The sequence below is a fragment of the Lepisosteus platostomus genome, chromosome 11 (assembly GCF_059453375.1).
Source record: "Lepisosteus platostomus isolate fLepPlt1 chromosome 11, fLepPlt1.hap1, whole genome shotgun sequence".
NCBI lineage: Eukaryota > Metazoa > Chordata > Actinopteri > Semionotiformes > Lepisosteidae > Lepisosteus > Lepisosteus platostomus.
The window spans coordinates 3932418-3953527 of NC_142621.1; the positions used below are offsets into that span (position 1 = coordinate 3932418).

The window sequence follows — 21110 nt, forward strand, 5'->3', positions numbered from 1 at the left end:
AGTACAGCAGAGAAAACAAGATTAAAGAAACAAGAGGGTGTGGTAACTGGAAATTAGAGGGAAACCAAACAGAAACAGTAAACACTGTGGAGTTTGCACAGCTCGGATACAGGATATTAAAAACAATGGTGACTCAATACGCACTACCAAAAAATATCTGAAAGGTTTTACAGCGTAAGAAACCACAAAAGCACTGTGGCCATGATTGTTGCACCATGCATTATGAGTTTTATCTATTATGCACCATCCTGATGAATGTTAATAATAATAAACCACTCATTCTCAGGATGTTGTGGGGTGAAAGCAGAGGGAAACTGTCAGCTATGAAACCACCTCTTAAAAACACAGTTCTTCTGAAGAGGCAGATGTGCACAAGAAATGTCTAGTACAACAAGTACCATGTGTTCACTCATGCTAGAAAACAGGCTTTATGTTTACTGTGATCTGAGAGCAAAATGGGCGCAATCTGCTGACCATGGTTTTCTGAAGATACTGATGACCGACAGGAATCAATGCAGGGGATGGCCTGATTATGAATGAATCTGGCGACACCCCCCCGGTTTCCCCATCTGCCTTTGACCTGTGGATGTCACTACCACCCTGTGTAACAGCATGCTTCAGAAGCCAGATCTCTGCCAATTTAAAGAAAGCGAACGCATTGTCTCACAGGGTGCATTGGTACTGATGATGCCACCTTCTCTTGCTTTGTAGTGGTTGTAGTGGAGTTTGCATTTGTCTAGGGAGTGGTGCTGTACTGTATGTGCTCTGGGGATCAAACCCCAGATTGGGCAGAAAGGACCTGAACACATTTGCAGCCTTTTGAAAATTTACCAGTGCATTTCGGTGTAGTTTCCATGCATTTTCACCCGGCATTGTCCTTATATTCTCATGAATCCTGACAGTTGTACCTTTTTACTTCTCCTTACCACGATTTCACTGGGTTTTCCTAACCTTTAAGCAGCCTGTATGACAGTACACCACAGTGCCTTCATCATCCAAGAATATCATCCAAAAGCCTTAGCATCACTTTCTCAAGAATGCTTGCTAGCTTGAAGGTGCTAGTGTGCTGTTTGTAAAGAGAGATTCCCCTTTTAAGATGTCATCTTTCCTAAGTATAGATGCTTTCTCAAGGAACATTTCAATTTGTCTGGCCATTTGGGAAAATAAATGAACTCAGATTGAGGTGTTGAGTTCTCAGAATAGCCCCGTATGGATTTGTGCAGCTGTGTGAATTCCCTGCATTGTAACGATGTTGTTTTTGATCTCCTGCTTCATCGTTTGTTGCTTTGGATTCAATTTCCCATCCTTGAGGACTCTAAAGAACATTCCCCTTCACTTCATAAGAGAGCTCGAGAAGGAGAGAAGGTGAGGCAGGCGTCATGTCCACAGTTTCTGATGAAATGTCTTGTTTTCCCCTGTAGCTGCTACAGCTGCTTTTATTGCATTTGCTCATATTGCAGAATCTCTCTAGTCAGGAACCTACAGTACTAGCGTGTCTTAATGAGTCATCTTCACCAAAGAGCCCTTTAATGAAGATGTACTCTGAGAATAAAGCACCCTTGAGCTTAGCGATTGCTCCAAAAATACAATAGCACCCATCCGTGTTCCCCCAGTGAACAATCCTGGTAAATTCTGACATGATAAGGTGCAGTTTTTACTTTTCCACATAAGCAAGTAGTGTAAATATGCCACAAATATGTTTAATCCATTTCTAAATTAAACAATATTGTGTGCAAGGGGGTGTACTAGTTATATCATTACAATTGAGCTTTTCAGTAATAATGAGGCAAACTTCTGTAACACAGAAGACAGGTACAGTGATTCCATTAAACACCCACATGACACAAGTAGTGAATGGTGACCGGCAGGAAATTATACCATGAGACAAAATTCTGAGGTTTAATTGAGGCTGAAGTATATTATGTTTCTTGAGTTTAAAATGATGGTAATGTCGTTTAAAGAATTCTTAACCCTTTACTGACTATTATTATAATGATAAGATCGCACAAAACAGGGCAGTTTGTTTTTAAACAAAGTACTACCAACACTTGTAGGAATACTTGTAATACTGTAGATATTTGATATTGCGAGGATTTAATAAGAGACAAGATGCACAAGTGGAGTTTGCACTGCATGGCAGCAAAAATAAATAAAATAAAATAGCTCTGGGATACAGATCTAACATCCATCCATCATCAGAAAGCCATGTACTGAGTCATAACATGATTATGGAAATAGCCATTTCAACATGTGCTTGGGCAGTAGTATGACTACTCAAGAAAAATGACAACAGGGGCTGTTATTCGGAGGTTTACAGGATTGAGTGGTCAAAAACAGAACGTGAGGAAAAACCGCAGAGGTGAAGTCAAAAGATGTTATCTCAGAATTGTACAATCAAATAGTAAGACCTCAATAGAATATTGTGTGCATGTTTGTTCCAAAAGTTACAAAATAAATATTGCTCCTCTGGAACTCAGACCGTGAAACCTGACACAAGCAATAAAGAGCCTCAAAGGTACTGACAGAGTCAACAGAATGAAGCACGGACCATAATACGCAAGTGAACATGACATGAAACTGAGAACTTCTTTACATTGTGAGGGTTGTGAGAGTCTTGGGCAAGTTACCCAACCACATGGTTAAAGCTGACACCCTGGCTTCTTTCTAGAAATGGCTGGACAATATCTTTAGCCCAAGTAGCTACCAGCAACCACAAGAGCTAGATCTGCTGAATGGGCCCCCACTCATCTGTAACATTTCTCATCTTCTTATGTCCTAAAAACATACAATAGAGTCACTTCTGAAAATCGAGTTTCGATTGAGATCGCCTTTCCAGACTTTTTAGGGCGGGGGTGGAAAAAGAGCAAGAGATCAATCGTCATTTGCAAGAATGAAAAGTGCTGTTACCTGCTCTTCAAATTCGGAGCCCATATCCACAGAGTCGGCAGAATCTACGAGCAGGCTGAGGTCAAGTTCGCTGGGGCCTAGACCAGGAGATCACAAACACCATTAATTAGGAGAACTGTGACTGACAGGACAAGAGGCCTTTTGATGTCAATGCTTTGTGATTGGTGCCTAGTCTAATATTCCTTCCCAGTAGGAAAGGGAAAATCACAGGTGACTCACTGGATGAGGTCAGTTCAAACGGAGCTCTGTCCTCCGTTGAACAAGGCATTCACTTACTGGGAACCATTTTCAGGCCATTAAAGACTGAACACGAAGAGAAAGTGGCTAAGACAAGTCTCTGTGGTCTGATGGATCATGCAATTAAAATGTAATGCGGATTGTAAAAATGTAGAATCCTTGTGAGTCTATGTTAGTCATGTGATATTTTTAAACTGTATAATGATTGAAATAAAAAAACAGAAACATTTCTTCCATAGTAACAACTTATCCCACTCCTACAAATGCTCTACTGTCATATGACTTCATTTATGCGGTTTTTAGTTTTTTTCTAATGCAGAAGTCAAGCTGTTTGATTTGATTAAAATTGTCTACAAAATGAATTGGTAAAATGTTCCTTTTGACAGGTTTTAACAGGCTGTGCAGAATGGCAGAATGAGAAGCAGAACAATTCTTCTGTTGGTGTTCATGTTATTGTTTCGTAGCATATCAATTCTAGATAATGACCAACTATCTTTGCTGTGAGGATCAGAATCCAATCCGACAGCACAAATGAAACTCAGAAACAAACAAAATTATCAGAAATAGATCACATTAGGCAACATATCATGAGCTGTGCACAGATACAAGTCTATTAATGTAAACTTACATCACCCCCGAATATTAAAATGATCACGTCATATTCTAATTAAAAAAACAAAGAAAAGGCATCACATGTTGCATGTTAATGATGTCATTTAAGATTAAAGATAATAAAACACAAAACAAATAGCTATCCTGGACACAGAGCTTGGAGGATTTGCAAATAGTCAACATATGTCACATTTCTAATACAGAGGCCGTGTATGGCTGAAGATGAATCATAACCACTATTAGATCATTTGTGATTACAGAAAAGTAAGGAGACAAAAACACAATGGCCTTTTGACCACGGGGGGGGGGGGGAGAGAAGGTTCTTAAATATTGTAGGATATTACATCAAAACAATATATGCTAAAAAAAAACTTCTAAAAGAGATTAAGTTTCCTGACTAGAAACAAACCACATAAAAACGTTCTACCCTACATTCATCAGTTATGCACTGTCGTGTCACTCAATTCTCTACTCTCAGCTTTTAACTGTTAAGAAACTTTTTCAATATGTTTAAGGACGAAACCGCCCCCCTTGAATTTGGCCTAAGCACTTCGTGTGTGTCTCATGCATGTGTTTGTGTCCACCAGGTGAACCCCAAGCCTAGTGATTCCATTAGGTCCCTGCCTTTTCGGCAGGGAAATTAATGCTCTGTTGAAGATCCCAGCCACTCACAAGGAACCATTCTATTAATCTGGGGGCACTGCTGTTAAGATGCTTTACTAAAATTAGCTCATTTCAACAGAGAGAAATCTGGCCTCGTTACCCTGTTTTGATTCTCCCTTTGACCCGCGTGGATCTGTTCGCCCTTGCCACGCCCCTCCCCGTGCGCCGGATCACGGTCGCCACGCCCCCCTGCCTGTCAACCCGTCCTGTCCTGCGGTACCTCCCCCGGAAGTCCTTCTCCACTTACTTTCGGATTAGACCGTCTGCAGGGGATCCTGAACTACAGTACGCTTCGCGGGAGCCGGTTACAGTTGTGAGTCTGGAGCCCAACCAGCCAGAGACTTTCTTGCGAGCTCTGTCCTGCTGATCTTTCAAGAAACGGCTTGCTGTGATTCTTGGATCAGCCCACTATACGGCGAGTAAAACGGGCCAAATGAACCCACGTGTTGCACGTTGACAGGCAGTGTAAGTATAATACAGTGTAACTAAAAGCAATCCAATTAAAAGGTGCACACAAAAAGAGACTTTCTGTTCATCTTTGCATGATGCTAATATATCATTACATTATTATGGGGGTGGCTCAGAGGAACCCGTCTTTGTAACGGAGCAAACAAATAAGAGATATATTTTCATACATTATTAATAAATGTAATGTGGCAGAGAGGGAAAACTGCTTCCAATATAGCTGCCAGTTCCTCCTCTCATTCCCTATAGTGTAGTGGAAGACTGGATCCTCACTGCAGGAAGCTACTCAGTCATGCTCTTAGTTTAAACATCTGAGGTGTAATGAAAATACTCAACTAATGATTTAGGTTCAGATCAAAAAGTTTTGACTGTTACCAAGTGTATCTAATTCTTGCATATTATATAGTATAATATAAAACTATTATGTGCTTATGTATTCCTGTAATGTATGAATTTCTTTATAATCATCAGTGCATATTTATTAATTGATGATGTCTCAAGGCTATTGGCTTAAGGGTACACCTGTTGCTTTTGTTAATTTTTATATGTGCAAGATATTTGTGTAATCTTTCAATTCTAAGGATATTTCTTCTAGAATTGATTTTATTATTGGATCAGTCACATTCAGACCAAAGGTCTCCTATTGGTATCCTTTCAGTTAATGTTATCGTGACCCCACTCCTGCAATGCTGAGAATCATAACAAGTACATCCAGCAAGAAGGTCTGTTGACTACGGTTCTCAGTGACCCCCCGTTAAAGGGCACCTTCACATCCGAGGTGAATACAGAAATAGCAGAATGAAATACCATGAGGTGGTCTTTGCTGAAAGGGTAACGTTCTGCGTCGCTGCATTTCAGAAAGCTACGAGGTGATGGAGATTTTATTTGAAGGAATTCTATTAATACATCTTGACTCATACCTTCAGTACTACACCTTTGGACAGAGGTGAGCCCGCACCATCTTCAAATTTCAACTAAAAAACACACTTTTCCGATTCAAGGAGCTCTGTCTGCTTTTGCCTTGCGCAAGGGAGGAGGCGTTAGTGGGCTTTAAGTGGCAATTCTTTTTTTTCTGGCCATTTCTCAGACGTGTGATTCCATCTTCCTGTAGGTCAAGCCTGCCCTCTTTTAGGCATCGTCAGTTACTCATCCTCCGAAGGGGAAAGGTCAGTTTCATGAGGACGTGAGCTAAACGATTTTTCGTCAGCCGAGTGGTTTTTAAAAAAGCAGTTTCATCACCATGCTGAGGTGCACACAGCTGTGAAATAGCTGCACTGTTAGCGGGGGCCTAAACCCATCCTGCCCTTAGAAGCAAAAAAACTGCTGTTATTGTTGCTCATGGCAACCGTCCTTTCTCATTACCGATGGCAACTGTGAAACAGCAGATCATTTCCTTAAAAAAAAAAACAACTCTGCAGGTTCGGCAACCCTTGTGTCAGCTTCTGAAGATCTGCAGAAGCAAACGTTCTGTGACCTCGGTACTATCCTCCAGTAAAATTATCTTCCAGCAGGAAGAAGATGTGGGCTATAAAAATGGTGACACACTTGACCAGGCAGTTAGACATTGCATCTGGAGACATACAAAAAAAATCACATATTTTCTTTTTTTGAGAGAGAGAGAAAGAGAGAGAGAGAGAAAGTGTTGACGCCAAACAGCGAGCCAATTTGTTTTGAAAATCCATCCTCTTCCCATGATGTTCAGGGAAAGTGGAAAAACTGACAACAACGTCCGAGAGCTGCAGGAAGCTGGGTTGAACAGCGTTAGTCAACAGAACACATGAAGGGCCGTGAGAAATGCTCGTTCGTACGTGTTCCGTATATGGAATACAGCTACTAGAAAAATCCGCTGACATGACTCTTCAGAGACCCTGCCAGCACAAGGAGAAACAAGCCTGAAGGGTCCTTTAGCCAGCCAGTAGAGTTTCATTCACACAAATCTGATTATAGACCGCATCGACAAGGAAAGGCTTGGTGCATTCGAGAAACCTTTTGAACAGAAAACTCATTCAAGCAAGCAATTCAGTGATCCGCAGAGCCTGGCGGTTTTAAAAAGCCCTGAGCCTTTGTGATGGCTGGACAGGCCATGCTCGGTGTTTAATTAAGGACACGGGCTCGTCAGAGGAGTTTCAGTGACCTTTGGTGGCAAGACCTTCTTCGGCTGCTGGAGGCTAACATTCAAGTTGAGAGCAGGGATTCCTGAAGAACGCCCCGTGGAGATGCAGAGAGAGGGGTGATCTGCTCAGTTTCAAATAATGCTGTTCTATTGACTGGGACGTGCAGGAGGCACACTCTCACCCCCTCTGTGAGTTGTCAGTTTTGGAGAAATTTAAAGACGGGATCAAAGAGCTAATCATTCCAATGAGGCTGGACAGAAGACGGAGGTGTAAGTGTCTCTTCTGTGTTTGTAACACATTGGAACGCAAGAAAGCACAAACCCCCTGTGGGTGGAATGGCACACTCTCCTGACCTTCTCAAAACTATGTTGCTTTTTACATCCTGTGAAAAGGGTAAATAACATTCCAAAATAAAAAAAAACAACACGCCAAATGCCACTATATTGTTCATTTAGTGTGCACTGAAAAGCTCCTTGCACGTATAACCCACTGCCCTCACAATAATCAACAAGAGTTCACACCAGCATTGTGCAGTGCACTATAGCTCTGTAGTTCACAGTTACTGTATGTATTCTCCAGTAATGAAGTTCTTGGGTTTTGATGCTGATTTCTCATCTAGATTTCTGCTTCCGAGCCAACTACCCTCTCATGCGCTTTCATTTTTAAAAGACCTGATATTTTGAAACCAAGATGTTAAGTAGGCTTATGCAATTTGGAGTGTTTATCCTATCAGTCTGGGGGGAAAAAACAGCAGCTACTGTACTTATTCTGTGAAGCTGTGCATCTCTCTTTGTTGTTAAAAACCTCCTTTTCACCAGATCTTTGAATGTATGAGTTAGTTCTATTTGACTCTTTGTGTCACTAAATTAATTTGCTGTGCTTTTCTTTTTTACTACTTTCACTTCTGACTGTGCATTAGTGCATTGAGCTTCTTGAAAATCACTCACGAATAAAACCGTATCACTATAATTATTTATGTGGAGTGTAAGTGGAGGAAATTATTTTCCATGAACGTACAATGACATTAACCCATACTAATGAGCATGACATCAAGCCATGAATTATTTTTCAGCGTTATTCAGGTGCAAGCCAATCAAGATTGGAGGGATTCCTCCCATGCCCCCCACAGCCATGCCCTGTTAAAACCGTAGCCCTGGTGACACCCTAGCCTCTCATAACAATCAGCAATGCTGCAACGCATTTGGTCCACTGGAGCAGGAGTTTTTTTCCCCATCATTCGGTAGTTCTTTTCTTCCTAATGTGCCTTCTTCATCATTCTGATAGATGCCTTTTGAGATTTGCCATAAGTCTATTTACAAATCCACTCCACACAAGGTGTGCGCTGTTAAGAAGGGGCTCAGTTGCCGTTGGTAAAATAAACCATACTGTCGTCATTACTGACTCGGCGTGCTGTACGCATCCTCTGAGATGGTGTGAGGAGCATTCATAAGCAGTTCATTTGAAATATCCTATTTCATTGCTGGTCTCTGCGCATTATACAAATGTCAGCACTGGTCTGTGATGCCTGGCACAAATGGGAATAAACTATGGCAATGAAATTAGAAACTCCGAAAGACACAATTTAAATGTAAATAAAACTTAAATTACGTGAGAGAGATGGTTAGAAATGAATGAGCAATGATTGTTATCAAATGAGACACAGGGAAATGTCCTGAAGCAATATTAATGAAATATGAACGCTGACATAATGTCTTCTTGTCCTCCTATCACACTTCAGTGAAGACCTTGACTATTAACGACACATTCCACACCAGTCAGAGGATTCGGCTGGAATCCTCATTACCTCTTGCAACCTCTCGTATTTGTGTCTCCCTAATTGTATTTCCGGGACATTTTTCAAAGGCACAGCCCTCTGCCTATAATAGGACAATTTCAACATCGAATGGAGAGAGTGTGCATATCTGCTTCAGCAGTATGCTTTTGCAAGTGTCACAAAACGCCTAGAAATGGGAACAATTACCAACAAATCACTAAAATAACACTATTTCAGATTTTCATGAGCAATTTCACTCATATTCTGCCAATGAGAAGACCATCATATTCTGCCAATGGCTTCATCTTTGTATCCTGTTCATCACCAGTTTTACACCACTTTGGGACAGTTATCTATCGATATTGCACTGAATGATAATGGTACAGAGTCTATCTTTTAAGTCCATATAACAATGAAACTGAAGCTAAATACAATTAAGGTCTTGATCCATCAGATTAAACTCCTATATTTTATTTTCTCCTATGATCACAAACTCAAAAAGAACTCTGCTCTCTTTCCGGATCACATGGGAATTAAAAAAAAAATGTCTTACCGCTTTTTTAAAATACTGTATGTGTCTGTCTATTTTTTGTTTCATATGCAGAATCGATCCTTGCTGAAATCCTTGCTATTCTGTGGCACTTCTCTACTGCAGGCCATTTTCCTTTCAACTGACAGTTTGTTCTGACAGATCTCTACAAGAAGTAGCATTTTAGCCTTTTTGTTGTGTAGGGAGAAAGAAATTATATGTCAGGTAACTAGTTTCTCCCAAATACAGAGGACTGAGGAACAGGCATGTGGGTAAGCCCCTGAATTTGTACCAGGTAGGTTGTGGGTTTGGGATGCTGCTGCAGACACTGCCGTTGCAACTTGAGCAAAGTACTTGGAGGCTTTGTGATGGACTGGCGCCCCATGACATGCTTTGTGTTTGTTAAACGCCATGGAAACATGGATAAGCTCTGGCCTGATGATCCTTTGTGGCATGGATATGGAAATTACCTATATACCTACAGTAGCACTTGTGCTAATATTCAAATGATGTTAAATAACTCATTGCTCTTAGTGTATAGGAGAGTGTATATATTTCATCCCAAAGGGCATTAAAGCTCTTCTCATGTAGGAGGGAGAAGTATGTAGAGAGTATTTGGTGTGACTCGCTGAGCTCAGGGAATGGCGCCTTAGTTGTGAGGGTAAGGCTTCCCGAATCCCCTTCACTTTTATGAGGAATGAGCCAGGGAGCTGCTACAAGGGTGTGGATGTGTGGCAGGAAAGACAGGCAAAGGGAAGTCCAGAGAGTGAGATATATAGATACACAGTACATTACTTAAGTTAGTGGAACAACACAGAGATTAAGATCTCCGGAACATCCGTTATAAATTCCATTTGGTCAATGTATGTACTACAACATTTCATATAGGAAGCTCATACTGTACATACTGTAAGTAGTTCACTTTGAACTATAATGTTTTGAAAATGTTGAGCAATGTGAATTGACGACTGTCATAACTCTTCAGTTTAGCAGTAACCTATAAGGCATATGTAATTGCTGCCAGGTTACTGTTGTATGATGGCTATATACTGGGTCATAGAGCTCAACTTTTGCTTAGGTGAGTGTCTTTACAGGACAACTGTGTTTTAATTAATCTGTTTTCCAAATAAATCTACATATATCTAGATTCTGAAGACCATAAATATCTGGGGCATCACAGATTATGTGATTATGCAGGAAGAAAATCAGAGAGTGCCACTTTTTTACAAGGGACATGCTGTGAGAGTCAGTAAACAAAATGGAGCTCAAACACTCTTCTCAGCTGAGAAACACATCTTACCAAACACATCACTGTCAGCCTGTGTCAACCCTTGTACAAATGACATCAACATTGTGTTTCATTCTCTTCTGTAAAGTGGATGGAAACAAAAACTGCCTGCTGCACGAATTAGAGAGACATTGTGGATAGAAATAGTGTAGCAATGGACTGCGAAGAAGAACATCTTGTTGCTCACTTAAACAGTAATCTTTAAAAAAAAAAATATTTGAAATTTAATACATAGACCGCAATTACAATGTTTGTTTTTTTATTTGTTCATTAGTATTTCATTCTGTTCCCTTTGATATGTGCTAATTAAAATATATCCCTCAATGTTTTCACCATCATAAAATATAGACCTTTAGCTTACCTGCCACAGGTTCTTTGGTGGGAAACAGTTTGTTGTCGACAGTCACACTGATGTCATAGAAAACGTCTTCTTCGTCTCTGTCAGCATCAAGCTGTGGAGAAAGACGTCAATGAGTATCCTTCCTCTGTCTGCTCTTGGGGTTCAAGATCATTATTGCCTCAATTCCGGCATTGCTACCCTCAACCAGAAGCTTAAAATACAGACAAATAGATCTGTTGGCTACATACGCTGATAAAGACCTCAGGATCTCTGGACCACTTTAAAAGCTGCTCTGTACCAAGCGCTGCTGTGGTTTGTGAATGGGTCAAGCCAGCACCATGATGAATTTGGAACTTCACCCATCTCTGCTCTAATGACTCATGTCCTATACACTAATGACGTAACCGAGCTAATTGTTAGGAAGGTCTTGGGTATTTAAAGAGACCTAGAACACCTGCTGGACTTTGGCCCTCGAAGACGAGGAGATGTGCATCTAGGATCTGACAGAAACGATGTATTGGCACAGCTCGCCGAGGCTCTGTTTTGTCAGAAGCTGCGCATTTTTGTGTTCGTTTCACTGCCTCAGTAGGTCTCGGCTATAGATTACTACAGCACATGTTGCAATCAATAGGTTTGGATTCTACTGTTTCATAAACTGCCTAAATAAGTCTCAGGAAGCATCAGAAGAGACAGAGGCATGCTGAAGGCTTCTGCTACCTACGGTGGTTTCCTTGACAACAGACAGAAGCAGAAGGCTGCATTGCAATCTGGCACCTTGGTGCTGTGGAGAAGAACTTGCTCCTTCATCACAGCTGGCATCCCCCTCTGCGTGAGAAATGCTTAAGAAGCTGCTGCCCAATTAGAGACTCAGTGCTTCAGAAGACACTTAAAATTACTGATGACATAAAAATCATTTTGTGATTAGGTCCTTTTTGGTCCTCTGCTGGATGTATCTCTTATTAATTGTGTCAATAATGTGGCTTCAATGATCTTAAAGAGAATCTCAATGCAACACAATGAACCTGATGTTTTGAACGTCATGCTCACTTGCATGCTGTACATGAATATCCGACCTTATTAGACAGATAATTAAAACTGTATATTGACATTGAAATGCGTTTTATATTGGCAGAAACGTAATACATTTCATTAACATATTACACCATGAAAGATACTGTCTCTGTGTCAACAATTTCAATATTATTGATACCCTTTCCACAGGAAACCGAAAATTGAACTTTTACTTTTAGTTGTAATAAAGCATTTTTTAAAACCTTATTAGTCTAATTGCAAAGCTTTCAAGTGAGCCTGAACAGTCATTTAAAAAGCTTTCTTTTAAATCTGTATGACAATCATGCAGGAAGCTATTCATGCAGTACTTCCCTGCCCGTTTAGTCCATGCAAAGCTTTTTCGCCTTGTAACTTGTAACTTGCATGCTACAATAGAGCAATTAAATAATAAGGCTTTGTATAATTTAGATATAAATTTGTAGCAAGGTCAGAATGTAAGTTTTATAGTTCTTAAAAATTGAGACGGGTTAAAAAAACTCAGTGACTCAAGCATCTGTACAAACATTACACAACACAGCACTTCCATTCACCCTACACACCACATACCCTACATACCAGTTGGAAATGCAATATAAATGACCTTGCTTTTTTCTTATCAATGGGTTGCTTTTTATGAATGAGGAAATATATATTAAGGCCAAAGGATCTTGGGAATGTACTCTGTTTTTCTTTTCTCATTCATTATTTCAGCAAACCTGCATGAATGTGTAAGGTGGCAGCAGGTCTTCCTGTTCTCTTTATCATTCCCTGCTCTGCAGAAGCCCAATTAGCAGACGTGCCTGCCAATGTCTGTGATGGATCGTGTGGTGAGCAGTGCTTTCCAGGGCTTATGTGGTCAATTGCCAATCTCAAAGGAAGCCCATGTGAGCACCTTTGAACCAAAAATGCAGATCAAGAGGCAGCTCAAGATCAATTCAGATAGAAACACTGGTCACTTGAATGTTTAGCTTAAACAAAGCTAAGGGAATCCCAAAATCCAAATCCAAGTTCTGTTACTTTACATGCGTGTCCAAGTGACAACTTTGTGTATATTGACTTCTACCTGAGATACCTTCCAGATTTTAGCAACAACAGAGCCCGACCTTGAGTGTAAAAAGCCTCTGGGGAGAGGCTTGTCTTTTACTATGGGACCTCACATCACATTTCATGAAGGGAAAAGAAACGCTTTTTCATTCTATGCCTATGTTGCTAGCTTAGCAAGACTGTGTTTTTATTTAGCAATGCAATTCAGCACTTTTTGACACCATGATGCAGTAGACTGCTATCAGGAGAAAAAATAAGACTCAACGGTGGAATAAAAGAGAGGAGGAATTGCCTTGTGGCTGAGCAAGGCAATTTTAACCCCCACTGTTGCTGGTTCCTGGTATCTTGCCTGAAGAAATAATATAAAACAATGCTGTAAGGACCAGTTTCACACGGGTAAATCAACCAGGAGAGACAAAAGAAAGCACTGGCTTGGAGATCAATTAAGGGTCAATTTAGCAAAAGGGAATTGGGATTGAATCTGGCAGAGTTCTAATCGCATTTGTATTTCTTCTCACACGCCGAGATCTTGACTCACAAGCAGCCCAGCAGACACACCTGAACAGTTCCTTGACAGGAAACGCAGTGAGAGGGGAAAAGAAAAAATTAAAATTCAGGTCCTGGATTTTGCTCTTTCAGTGTGACGCCCAATCATTCCTCATTCCTTGAATGTTGCAACTCAGGATTGTGCATCCCAATCACTGAAAGCACACATGCTTCTCAGCCATGCCCCAGTGTCGCTGTCTCCAAGGCTCGTATCATAGCCTGAGCTGCCTATTTCACCTAGCCCGTGTTGGAACCTCTCAGCGTGTCATGCTACAAAGCGCTGAAAGGTAACTCTTTTCTCAGTGTGAGCTTGTAGGCCTTAAAAAAAGCAATTAACAATAAGTGAAGTCGTACAATTGACAGTCAAATTAAGCGATTTTGTGCCACACGAAGATAAAATATTCAACAGCTTTGTTTTCTTTTTCGGAAAAAAAAATTACAAGCCTAATTAAGAGTGGAAAAACCCATTGTGCAGAGGCTCAGTACTGCAACACAGTTTTAATATTATCTCCTGAACAGCTGCGGCACACATTTTATAAAGTTTTGAAAACAAACGACTATAAGACGGGTTTTAATTGCGTGAAGTCTCTCTTACTGGTTCATTCGTTTTATAAATGACGATTCCAGCATCCCGTGCGATTTTAGATCTACTGTATATTTTGGCATCATATTTTACTGTAAATATCATTTTTTAAGTGTTTCCACTGAATTACTAACATACTGTGAGGTGAACAAAGTGAGGAAGGATGACAGAAAAATTAGGATATAATGAAGAGTTCTACATCGGGGCAGGAAAGTAATAACATTTAACATCAGCAATCTGCAATTGGTTCTGTTATGCAATTTGTTACTTCATAATTTATATTTAATGAAGGTATGCCAATTCAAAGAGGTCTAATTTCTGGCAAAGTTAATACAAATCTATGTAAGTGTTGAAGACCAACACCAAGTAGCTCTGTTTTAATCTGCATGTGCACATGACAACATAATACAAGGCCTCATTAAAACAAGGATATGAAAGATATGATGAAGCATTAATGCTCTGAACCAGGAAACTGGGCTTTATTGAATAATCAATGCTACCATGACTGAGCTTTTGCACTGTTGGGGTAGCATACGATGTGCAGAGCCTAATTTAATTTCATCCTGATTCTTTATGAGACTCCCAGTAATTGTACTTCAGATTGTGAATTCCAGTCTTCCATCTCACAAACTAATAAATTGATTCCCTTCAAACGGCTATAATATTGAACAAAAGCAATTAGGAAAGCCCGAGTATGAGGAAAGTCCAAGTATTATTGATGCCGGTGTCTTTTCTTCACCACAACTAGCCCGCCCCTTGAAAAATTGTTTATATTAACAACAGTAAAAGTATTTTTCACTTGTCTAGTTTTTATAAAATTGCAATCAGTAACAACCACAATGAAAATCGTAATGAAATATGCTGAACTGCGGTACTGTATTCTCCATCAATCCTAAAAATAATAAACATGTGAAGCTGAAACATTTCTCATCACTCCTAAAACTTATAATTAAACACATCAAGCTGAAATACTCCATTTCCCATCACTCCTCCCTTGTAATATTTCATTTCTCTGTTTTCAGTACAAACCAGTTTCCTTGCTGCAACTTAACACTGAATTTCCTCCCACATTTACCTGATATATTTATTCACAATGAAATGTATAATGTTTTGTGAAATCCCACTGTTACATACAGTATATTTCTTATGCGCAAACAGATGAAATAATTATAATATGACAATACCATGTAATTATGTTTGATAACAAAAAACTGCTTTATCTTATTCAATGAATTATAATATTGCGAATTACTTAAATAGATAACATAATAATTAATTACATGTAATAAAGTTTTCCATGTAAGCAAACTGCTTACTGTACACTAAATTAATTAAGTTGCTCATTTGGATCAGAGGGAAAATTAGACTTGATTGACTTTTGTTACTTTCCATCCTGTTATATCAAATCTTTTGTAAACCTGTTACGTCTCTATTTTGCCTGTGCAATATGTAATGCTTTTTCATGTTAACAATTTAGCTTTCCAAAACTTTTGGACAAAGGCATATTTCACATGAGGAAACAATAAATTACTTTTACAGATACTGTTAGTTTTATCATATCATAAAGTTAGTTTGTTACGTTTTGGGGGGATCAAATTCAAACTTAATAAAGAACACATACATTTATAGAGTATACATTTTTGTATACCTTTTTGAATAAAAAAAGAATAACCTAAAAAGGCAGGGATATTTTTTTGTTGCTACGAGTAGACATTATTTTTTTCAGTTATTCTTCATATATGGCTCATTTCATCACCTCTGAATGAGCTGTTGCTTCCTATTGGGAAGCAAGCTGTGAAAAATCATATTGTTGCACCAATCCACTCATCTGAATCTCCTCAAATGATGCATTTCATAAGCTGAAAGCTCTGCAATGGTATATTATCGATTTATTCTTGCTTATTGCATTGTTTATTCACCAAAGCACCATGAAGTAAAGAAGTAATTTAATTGTGACACACAAACACCACTTTTGTAAGCATTACTGTCACCAGCGCTGAAGTCTCCTTGAGCACAGAAGTGTCCTGTCATTCCATATGGTTTGCATGACAGCTGTGTCTTCATTAATTAAAGCACAAGCTGTGAAGACTGAGTCTCCTTTTGCCCTAAAGCTCATTTCACGTCAGCATTATTTATTAGTGGCGAGTCTGAAGGTAAATGCTGAGCAAGCCTGTTGTGCCATCGAGTGGATGTGAAATTATCCAAGAGCAATCATGGCTTCTGGGTTGGAAGACAAATAACTTCACTTCAGTCATGGTTAAAAATGGATCAATAACTTCATAACTCATATTTTTTTTTGGATTTGAGCCACGGTGCCTAAGATTTAACGTGACATCCACCAAAAGACAAACAGTGCGCACATATGTATGCCAGACTATTTCAAATGTGACACTGAAATGGGAAAACAACTGACAAAGCACGAAAGGACATAACGTTCTTCTGAAGTAAAAGATTTTGTCTTGTGATTGTGTAAAGTGCTAAATCCATGCTTTAAAAACGCCCACAGGACACTCCGCATTCTCACTACCCCCAAACACAGCCTTTTTAAAATGGATTTTTACTCAAAAGCATACTAATGATTTTTGTTGTTTTCCACACATACATTGTCTCTGGCTCGATTGGAGGCTTCAGTTCAGTTCAGTTCTTTATAAATGTATAATTACAATCAAGACATTATGAGCAAATTCTGTTTTGGAGCACAAAGCTTTCAATAGCCTCTATTAATCATTCGAGTTTTCCACCCTTTAAGTCCCAGTTGGTCAAATACCCCTCTGCTGTGGTGTAGTTTTATTTGGCTTTAATGGTCGCTCGGTCAATTATCAATTATTAGAGGGCAGCATTAAACTGAACTTTTCTGAGAGATTTAAAGAACTGTGCAGTACAGCTGCAGATGAGTACCAGGGCTCTGTATTGAATACAAAGCAGTTCACTGGTGTATTGGTTAGAATGGAGTCATAATTAATAAAAGTTCAGGGGGATGATGACAGCTAAATCACTTCCACCCCAGCTGGTCCTAACTCATACCGATTCCTGACCTCATTTCTTGAAAGCTGTCAAAGACATGAATGAACCTCTCTTTCTGCATTTGTCTTATGCTTCCCTTTCCACTCCTTTTTCACCTTTTCAGCTGCCTCTTGGTTCACCCCCTTGCTCTTCAGGGGGTCTCAGCCTCCTCATCCTCCAGCCAGGAAGCTGCCCCCTCAGCCACACAGGTTCAGCCAAATCTCACAATTTAATTCCTGTGTGCCCTTACTCCTTGTTAATAAGCGTTATTGTCAAACTGCCGAAATTGTATTGCTCTTGTCATGAAAATGCAAACTTGTTGCATTCCCACTCATCTAGGCTTGTGGTAGTTTATGCTCTTCAGTGTGCTGCATGCCAATAATTATGTCTGCAGCTGTCTGTGAACTTTGTGCATGTACTAATGTATGCCTGATGCATGTTTGGAAATGTCTTCCAGAGTACAGGGCAATGCAGAATATTATATTTTTTGAGCAAGGCACAGAGCACAATGTAAAAGGAATGGGCTTGGTGTTATGCCTGCTTCAGATTACAATTCCATCCACAGTGATATCTGACCAGAAAGTTAGTGTGACTAATGCTGGCATACATAGTCCTTATACATCCCAAAACTGCCAGTATGCCAACTTTTTAAGAGATCTGTCCTGTTCTTTGGACCCCCTCCAGAGAACAATGCACAGCCCACTTCCTACTGCTGGTCTTTGGTCTTCCCTTGGCTCTATTTCACCGGCCCGTCACACTCACTAATTCCTCACTGTCTTCATTAATCACCAGGCACCGGAGTCTTCAACTCATTTAACTCTGTGTGTTGGCCAATTATCCATCTTTAAGTTATTACCTTCAACTCTTCACCAAGCACCCTCTCGCGAACTTTCTTGGCAGATCCTGTTTGGCCAGGAAAGCCTCCTTCCTTTTGCACTCTCTGAGACAACTCATCTCTGGGTGGAAGATACGCTGTTACCTTGCCAGGCGATGCCCAGCTCCTCCAGGTGCCCACTCCTCAGCAGTGCACTTCATCCCCACTGGGTCTGGCGAACAAGCTGCCATGTAGCCTGTGTGTGCAGAACCTGCAACACTCCTCAGTAGAGCCTGAGCTGTATTTTCTCAAGAGTCCTTCTCTCATCAGGTCCCACAGGGAAGTAAATCTGCCCAATCCCTCCCTCGTCAGAGCTCCCATTCCCTCCATTTTTACACTTAGACACAGGCTGAAAACCTTTTCTTCCTAACTGGTCTTACAAGACTCTTATCTAGCCCAAAGGAGTGGCTAATTTCACACAGAGACTATTCTAATAGCTCCTTTCCCCTCATGTGGAATATCACTCCCTCCGAGACCTAATTACTCACTGAGAGCAGCTGTGCTCATCATACTGCAGGTGTTCCCTATCACCAGACGGCCAGCCGGGCTCAGGGCCATACAACTAGTGTTGAGCTCTCAGCCAGGATGGTGCCTTTCTCACCAAGCCACTTCTCACTTCATCACAGCGAGAAGACATGTTCATTCTCAAGCCTCTTTGACCGAGCTCCAAGATGAATTTAATACTAAATAACTAAATACCAAATTTTGGATTAAGTATTAACATTGATGAACGGGATTAAGTGGCGAAAATAGCAAACCAGTCTCTGTGAATGTGTGGTGAAAGACAAGACCGTGCAGGGGTCTGCCCCCAGGAATCCTTCAGAAAGCTGAGCCAGTGAGTTCTGATTCTTTAATGGTTCAAGCAGAGATTTGATGGCCTTGTGAAAAATCTCTTCTATAGTCACTTGACACTGTGTGATCCTCCAACAATTCCTGGAAAATTGTTCCAGGGGTGGGTAGTACCCATTGTCTTTTACAAGGTCACACCAGTCCAATGCATTGCCCTCACTCATATTTTTGCCATGCAACATATTGCACCAGAGCAAACTGTTAATCTTAACAGACTCCACTGTCTGTTCACTCTCCTTGCCCTGAGTTGGCATGGAGAAAAAATTACACCCTCGGATTCCTTCCAAAATAACTCTTTTTTATTGTTTGGCCAAAATGTTACACGAAAGGCTTTGTTACACTGCACCGTGAAACAAAAAGGAAAGCACCTCCTTTGCGTGAAAGCAGACAAAAGGGCATTTCCTCAGGTTATACTACTATAGTAACATATCAATAGCATTTAGCCACCAAAGTTAGACAGGCAGCACAAAGATTTTCTCAGTAGGTCAGCCAGCACATGAAAAATAAAAGCAAAACCTACAGATCTTTCAGCTTCCCTTCTTTTTCCAACCTGCAGTCAGTTCAACTCCTGCAGACTATGGCTGGTTTATATGGATCCCCCCCAGGGAACTCTAGTACACCTGCGATCTGACTCATGGCATTATTACAGTGCATGTCCTGTAGACGTATGCAGTGCTTTCAGTATCCTTCATGAAATTAACAATTTCCATACTGTCCATATAGGCAAGGTTGACCTCAAAATACCACTGGGAAAGCCATATTTATTGCTGAACCTGAATTTACAGCAGCCCCGGTAAATTAAAGATGACAATCTGAATGCATAATCCAGATAATCCTTCCTCAGCAAAGTCATTTGCCCCTATAGGCTGATTTTAATGTCTATGGGCTGCTTCTTTGGTTTATACCTGTCATCAGATTCCATCTATGCCTCAATGAAATAAGTAAAAGCTGGATTTATAGCTGTAAAGTCTAGAGTTATAGTTAATAAATGACTAGGTTTTGTCTTTCATATGAAGCAATAAAGGAATAAAGTGAATTGTACACAGGCTGACAAGAAGAAAGTCTTACAGCAACAAGAGAGTTAGAGAATGTAAGGAAGAGAGAGAATCATATTGATTATCTCCCATCCCCAATGTATGTTTGTCACTTCTCCCTTCTGTAAACTAAATATCTAGTGATTGATATCCAAGAAAGTCAAAAAAGCAACCAATAACTGAACATTTTATCTGCACCAGTGCTCAAGGGAAATGTCATTGTGGAACAGTTAGCCATTAAAGACCTGCACTGACTGTAAGGAGTAATGTTACAAACCAGACAAACTAAAATTGGATCATTTATCCCTGGAGAGCACACTAAACTCTTTAGTGCAATCAGGTCTAATACAGTAGGTGAAGATTTCAGTCCTTCAGCTCTCAACAATGATCAGTCTGTTATTTTTTTCAAACACAAGCATATTTCTTCACTCAGATTTTTTGAAAGAAATGTATTTTAAAAGAATTTTTACTTCTTAAATTAAAAAAGGAAATGATTGAAAACCAACATCTTAGATTGACATTTTAAGCCCTATTTTTTACAGTGAACACTTGTATATTTTTAACTTTGCCCCTGTCCTTCGTTGACTCAGTTCCATCTACTTGGTGGGTGTGTGGCCTTCAGTGATTTTGTGTCTGGGTGTTTTTTTGCCATGTTTAAGCACTCTGCAGATACACCAGATTGTGGTGGATTTCACTCCGGTAAAACCTGAGCACATTCTTTTCAGAGCCATTTCATGCTTGTTTTTTTCAGGAAAGCAGAAGGAAGTAGCTTCTAAAGGCTATGGTTTGAAAACAAATTACGAAGGTAGCCTGATACCTTTTAAAGGATTAAACTAGATTAAAAATTTTAAAAGAAGCTTTGAAGGCCTCCACAGGTCACTTCATATGGTGACTCAGGCAAGGGCTGAACAGGCAGAAGACGACTTAAAAGCACGAGCCAATTCAATTTATTTTAAGCTGTACTGAAAGAAGTTCTGTTCAAAAATGAAAATCCTAATGGATTCTAAAATATTACATTACTTTCTGAATCATTAGCAAAATTAAAAAAAACGCCAATACCCCTATCAATCCTCCAGAGAAATAAATAAAAGATCTTCCACTGAATTTGAGCCCTTGAACGAGAAAAATCCCGTAGCAGAATGAATCGCATTCTACCATCTGTAATCGAGCAACCGAAACATTTTAAAAGCTTTAGAAG

At 40.0% G+C, this 21110-nt stretch overlaps 1 protein-coding gene across 2 annotated transcripts in view; it reads right to left on the bottom strand.

The window, feature by feature from the left end:
* The window catches only part of ak5 (adenylate kinase 5), a 62569-nt gene that overhangs the window by 17011 nt on the left and 24448 nt on the right, over positions 1 to 21110 (bottom strand). For both annotated transcript variants that reach the window (XM_088597965.1, XM_088597967.1), the window contains exons 7-8: positions 10951 to 11041; positions 2908 to 2984 (exon numbers count right to left, since the gene is read on the bottom strand). In XM_088597965.1, coding sequence (XP_088454091.1) covers positions 2908 to 2984; positions 10951 to 11041 — 168 coding nt within the window. The remainder of the gene's footprint in view (positions 1 to 2907; positions 2985 to 10950; positions 11042 to 21110) is intronic.